Raw genomic sequence first — 6,137 nt, 5'->3', positions numbered from 1 at the left:
TCCTCAGTAGCAGCCCCGACTGCCGCCCGCCACACGTTGTGTAACCGTAGACGATGGTCATAGCATGCTTGGAGGGACGCCTCCCATACGGAGGGATTAGAGACCATTCAACAAACCTCGAGAGCTCGAGACATGAGCTCCGCCCCCAAACCATTCTTGCATGCAACAGCACTCAGGGAGGGTCGTTCGTTCCCTTGTCTCTCCAGGATGCTCCCAGCATGCGGCCTGTCGACTAAGGAGACCGACTAGGGCGTAGCACCAGGTCCCACCAACTCACTAACTGTGGCGATTTGGTCTGACCAAATCGGTCATTTCCAATATACAATCTAGTTCATACGGAAAAGCGCTAAGTTGTCAAGCTCAACAACCAGAACCCGACACATCCGCTGATTTCTGGACGAGATCGCTCGTCGAATCCGCCCGCTCAACTGGTCTATTCTGGACCACGTAGTAACATGCTCAAGGAACTCTGCTGCGCGGGCCAGACGATAGCGTGAGTGGGCCAGAGAAAGACATTCTTCTCATTCATCTGACTCTGGAACTGTTGAGTACGAAGCCAATGTTTCCAACTATTTAAGGAACCCCCGGTGGAGCGCAACACGAAGAGACGACAGGGAGAAGGAACTGGGATGGGATAGCCTATGATGGTTGATGGCTTACTAGTGTTCCCTTTACCCTCGCCGGATAGATCATCGGCATTCCGCCCGGTGATAGATGCTAGAATGGAAAGCCATCAATTACCTTCGGCTACGTACACTGGTCCCGCATGTGGGAAGATCGTGAGCTCCCTGCGACTGCAATGGGATGCTAAGAGTAACCCGCGAGTTATATGCCGAGATACCCGGAAAGTATTTTCTAGGTTACACGCTAGGCTCTAGTTTCCTCTCGTTGCCCAGCATATCAGATATGCCATATCTAGTCTCCCTTCTCACTCGACGTATTTCGACAGAGCATATATTGGTGACTTCAAGAAGCTACTCGATCGTATACTCGGGTGTCATGCTAATTCGCATGAGAGTTACAGTAACCTTTGTGAAGCAATCCACCATACGCTAGTAACCATTGAGCGTGAGCATTGAGCCCCAATGCTCTATGGGCTACTCCGACTCGCGTTTTCTAAGCCAGCAGCCAACTCCCATGCCAGCTACCAAGTTACGGTGAACTGTTTACCAGCGAGTGCATGGACAGAAAAGGACTGTCTGGCAAAAGGCTCATGGCATGGCCTCCCAACTCGCCTTACCTCAACCCGACCGAGCGGTACTGGAGCAATTCGGGCAAGTGGAACCTTCCATTGTCCCGTTCATATATTCTAGACCCGTTGTAGGAAGTTATGTTCTGGAGGAAAGCAGTTCAACGATCTCGAATCTGAGGAAAGGCATCTTGGAAGTCGCCACAGCTGTATCCTTGTATGAAGACTTCATCATGAAGTGCTGTCGCTCACCAGTTCAGTTGGACTGGTGAGCGACGAATTGGTCATCACGTACCGACTCACACGCGCCTTGGCATATAAGGATGGCCGTATTTCGCCGTGAACCATAAAACTCGAACCATTTCTTGAGAAGAAGCCAATGGTTCTGTTGAGTTGCTTGAGAAGCTCGCACGGCTAGCCTAGCTGGGCTAGGGCCCCTAGCGAGATTACGCCCGAGTATGCGCCATCGTGTACGAACGAGATTATGACCCCCCTAACCTTGGGGTATCATAATCTCGCTCGGCCTCATAGATCAGTAAGGGTGGCGGTTATGACCAGTTCACTCTACCACATGTCATGTGATGAGCTATCATGTAGCGCATGATGGCTCATCACATTATCTTTGCCTTGTTGAGGTTTAAACCCGAGAAGTTCTTGGCAAGAGCCCAAATCCTTGCCGAGAAACGTTGAGCTTCCGAATTCGCAATTTTTCGAATATTAAGGAAAAATATGTTCCTCATTATATCTCACATGTCATAGTGGACGAGGTGGACGATTCTGCCGGAATGTCCTCCAAGGAAGAGCAAGGTGGTGCCTCTCATAGAGTCACCGCCAGCAGCAAGATCACTAATGACACATAGAGGGTCACAATAGCGATCGACGGCGGGGAGAGTGTCGACTAGCAATGATAGAGGCCACAATGACTGAAAAGGAGACAGCAACTAAACTCGTTCAACACAACTACAGAGTATATGGGAGAGGAACAGCGGCAGTGGTGCTTTATTAGGCGCTTATGATGCCCTTCTCAAGGAGGAGGTCATGGAGCTCACCTAAGGAGAGGGACGGGCGGAGTTGAATCGGATTGAGTTATTCGAAAGCTACTCACCATCTTCGGCCATTTGAAGGACAATATCACAACCACCGACGAATTCGCCATCGATATACAGTTGCGGATAGGTTGGCCAATCTGAGAAGAATATTATTTGTTAATGGAATGGTCATCACCTTGACCTCCTGGGTCGACCTAGTATCTAACAGTTTCAGATACTACCTGAGTATTTCTTCACGCCTTCCCTCAGCATATCATTAGCCAATATATTCATGTGGGCGAACGACTCCACACCTGACTCGACTCTCGATCACAATTTCCTGCCGTCCATCCCTACCCTCCTTTTTCAATGTTTCCACGACCTTCTTGCTAAACCCACATTTAGGGGCTTCCGGATCGCCCTTCATAAAGAGAACGACCTTATTAGCCTTGACGAATGCGTCGAGCTTAGGGCGTAACTCCTCGTAAGACATGATGAGTTCAGGAAATGCTGTGTGGTCGTGAGCTGGAACCGACTAGTCAAAAATGACAAATATGAGTCGCTTCGCTCCGCTAGACTTGATGGCGGAGCGAAGCGATTCATGAATATTTCCAAGTAACATTTGTAACTCTACCAACCTCGACATGTCGACATCTCCCGACCAGGAGAAGAGGAAGGAGCCCCTCGACGAGGAGGACCTGAGCTCTTCTTCGTCGTCGGAGGACGAGATGGGCCCCGCCCCCATGGTAGGCCACTGTTATTCCTAAGAAATTGGAAACTCAATTCCCCTCAGCCAGCAGCTGTCGCCCAACCAGCAAAGAAGCGGCAGAAACTACGCAGACAATTGGCCCATGAGAAGGAGTATCTTGAAAATCTTCCCAGTGCGGCGATGTACGAGAGGAGTTTCATGCACAGGTAGAGGCCGCAACCTTCAATGTGACCGAGTCGTGTCGTAGGGCTTCGGTGTCGCACGTGGTCGTGTCGAAGTCGCAGGAGTTCATCATAACGTGCTCGACTGATGGTCATGTTAAGTTTTGGAAAAAGCGGAAAATAGGGGTAGGGGAATCTTTGGGTCCAGCGAGGTTCCGACGGATGAAAAGATACGCTCGATCGCCTCAGGTTGAATTCGTAAAGCACTACGCAGCTCACAAAGGACCGATAGCGTGTGCCACCATCAGTGCTTCCGGAATGGAATTCGCCACACTAGGCAAACTGGATAAGTAAGAGAGTATCTTTAGGTTGACCGGGCGTCCTACAGAGGGGAAAGATACTCTCTTTAGATGTGTGAAAGTGTTTGATGTCGCCGGTTTCAACATGGTTATGATGCACAAATTCTCGACATTCGATCCTCTTTCCTGCTGTTTTATCCACGAGGCCGATTCGCCCTCGCCGACCCTAGCCGTATCTAACACGGCAAACAGTGAGAGATACATCTATTAAATTGACAATGGACGGGTTGCATATTTTCAGGTAAAATTGAAATCTGGCCGATATCGAAATTAGGCAACCCCAAGGCTAAACCGAAGACGTATACGGCCCACCTCGACCCAGTGCAACACATAAAGTAATAACGATGCCGTCACTAGGATTCGAACCCGGGACCTATTCCAAGATACAACGATAAACTGAAGTTGGTGGTGTCGATTGACACTGGTGGTCTCATCGATATTTGGGACCCGATTACCCTACAGCTGCCCGAAAGTGTTTCCTTCACTTCCAAGTTCGACACAAGCCTATTCGACCTCAAAACCGCAGAGGTAGTAGTATCTTTATTTTTCTAGCGTACGTGCTTTAACTCGTAGCGAAAATTAAATACCGCTCCCTCGCCAATTTCTCAACGATCTATTCTCGTCCTCTTCAGACTACTGCCTTCGACCTGTCCATATCTCCCAATGGAGAGCTCTTCGCTGTCCTCGGCAAAGACTCTCAGGTTAGGGTCTTCAGAACTAGGTATCACCCCACCGCTGTCACCACATCCTCCTACTCTACCCTTTAGAACCGGCAAGCTCTTCAAGGCTTTCGATGAGTCTCTCGACGCGACCAGCATCGCTCAGTCGGATCCTCTAATGAAGCAAGTCCATCTGGATGGGTAGTAGTAGTAGAGGTCTTCATTGTGAGTGAATAGATTCATATAGATTTGATTTCGGCCGTCGCTGCGCTGTTGAAAAGGAGTTGCTGAAATCCCCCGATGCGATGTATCAAACAATTGATTTCGATCAGTCGGGAAATTTCATAATCTACCCGACGATGGTTGGCATCAAGGTAGAATCTGTGATAGTATCTTTAGGTAGGTTGAACATGGTCCTCCTCTTCAGATCGTTAATCTGGTCACTAATCATTTGTCGGCTCTACTAGGTAAAGTCGAGTCCAGCGAGAGGTTCCTCGCCACTGCATTGTAACATCTCTGTTGAGGAATCTCCTCTCGAGTGTTGGTCGTTTATCAGACTCCAGCCGAAGCCTGTGCGGCAGAAGGTGAATCCTGGAGGAGAGGACAACATTGCAGCTGCCAAGGCTGGAGCATATGAATACGTCACTGACCCGACTCTAGTGGCCTCCAGGTAGTAGTAGCAGTTGAGCGGCGAATAACCGGTCTGTGTCGACACCCCACACTGTTAGACGTGTTGGTGACAATGAGGAAACTCTTGGGGTCATTTTCGTTGGTTTCCGAATACTTCTACCCGTATGCGAAATTTTGCAATCAATGGAGATATTCCTGAGCTCAGCTGCCCCTTTATCGTTAGTTTTAAAAAGAAGAGGTTTTATCTCTTCACGAAGCGCCTTCCGACCGACACTGGAGCCGGTCAGCAACGTGATATCTTCAATGAGAAGCCAACAGCCGATGAGATGTCCGCTGCTGCTGCCGCTGCTGCCGGTGATAGGAAGCCTCAGATCAAGTAGGTTCACGGCGGTGGAGGAGGGGGTAGAAGGGTGTTGTTCAGGATTGGTAAAAAGGCTATTATTCATACGGACTTTGGTGACATCCAAATTGAACTCTATGGCAAGTTGGTGCCGAAAACGGTGGAGAACTTCTCAAAGCACGCACAGGATGGTTATTATGACGATGTAGTGTTTCATAGGGTAATAATATTGCAGGGTGTGGGAATCGAACCCGGGACCTCTGTCGATCAGGTTATCAATAAGTTCATGATACAAACAGGCGATCCTGAAGGCACCGGAATGGGTGGCAGCAGCATTTGGGGCGGCGACTTTGAAGATGAATTCGTAAACCAAATAACGCTAGCTTTTCGATCGACCTCTACTATCAGGTGCCCGAGTTGGACCATTCACAACCCTATATGGTGTCAATGGCTAATGCGGGGCCCAACACAAACGGCTCGCAGTTCTTCATTACTACTGTGAGATGGTGGTGATACGAGGCTTCGGTGTCACCATGTGTTCCTATCAGGTGCCTTGTCCATTCCTTGACAATAAGCATACTGTATTTGGAAAAGTGACTGCTGGTCAGGATGTGGTAGTAAAGGGGAGCAGATGGGTGGAAGGGATGGTAAATTTGGAGTATATCAGGTTCATAAAATAGAGGGGGTGAGAACTGATGCGGAAGATAGACCTCGGGAAGAGATACACATCCAAACGATTAAGATTGAGTGAAAAAATCCGAAACGTTTCAGTTTACTCTCATTGAGTTTGTCAATATTTCTTCCTGGATTTGCATACTATAGTGAACAAGCATTTTAGCCATGAAAATGAACAGTTTCCTCGAGGGTGGTGTGGGCATCTTGTAACGCTGCTATCAGATTATCTTTTTCTTTCTCCCTCGTCTTCTTGTGCAGCACCCATCCGACCAGGGGAGTACTAGCTAGTATAGAGGTATAGTTCATCAGATTATCATTGACCATCACTGAGTAAAGACCACCAACGAACACAACAATACTGTTGCCATCACAATGTAAATCTTCTCT

At 48.7% G+C, this 6,137-nt stretch overlaps 2 protein-coding genes across 2 annotated transcripts; one reads left to right on the top strand and one right to left on the bottom strand.

Moving 5' to 3' along the window:
• Nucleotides 1-2,162: 2,162 nt before the first annotated feature.
• Pmar_PMAR024572 (1-cys-glutaredoxin protein-1, putative) lies at nt 2,163-2,710 on the bottom strand (the record flags this gene model as incomplete). The annotated part of the gene is made up of 4 exons (XM_002767328.1): nt 2,163-2,238; nt 2,295-2,375; nt 2,460-2,531; nt 2,575-2,710. 4 exons carry the CDS (start codon nt 2,708-2,710, stop codon nt 2,192-2,194), a joined length of 336 nt encoding a protein of 111 aa, XP_002767374.1. The 3' UTR covers nt 2,163-2,191.
• Nucleotides 2,711-2,861: 151 nt separating this feature from the next.
• Nucleotides 2,862-5,826, top strand: Pmar_PMAR024571 (Peptidyl-prolyl cis-trans isomerase cyp15, putative; the record flags this gene model as incomplete). Its single annotated transcript, XM_002767327.1, has 18 exons — nt 2,862-2,963; nt 3,011-3,132; nt 3,174-3,273; nt 3,337-3,437; nt 3,498-3,637; nt 3,688-3,781; nt 3,830-3,974; nt 4,079-4,167; nt 4,214-4,306; nt 4,353-4,479; nt 4,533-4,612; nt 4,662-4,775; nt 4,959-5,111; nt 5,157-5,295; nt 5,347-5,439; nt 5,484-5,573; nt 5,624-5,689; nt 5,743-5,826. 18 exons carry the CDS (start codon nt 2,862-2,864, stop codon nt 5,824-5,826), a joined length of 1,932 nt encoding a protein of 643 aa, XP_002767373.1.
• Between the last annotated feature and the right edge of the window lie 311 nt (nt 5,827-6,137).

This window comes from Perkinsus marinus (genome assembly GCF_000006405.1).
Source record: "Perkinsus marinus ATCC 50983 genomic scaffold scf_1104296970858, whole genome shotgun sequence".
Classification (NCBI taxonomy): domain Eukaryota; phylum Perkinsozoa; order Perkinsida; family Perkinsidae; genus Perkinsus; species Perkinsus marinus.
The sequence above is the reverse complement of the archived record's forward strand: the minus strand, read 5'-3'. Positions and strand labels throughout refer to the sequence as shown.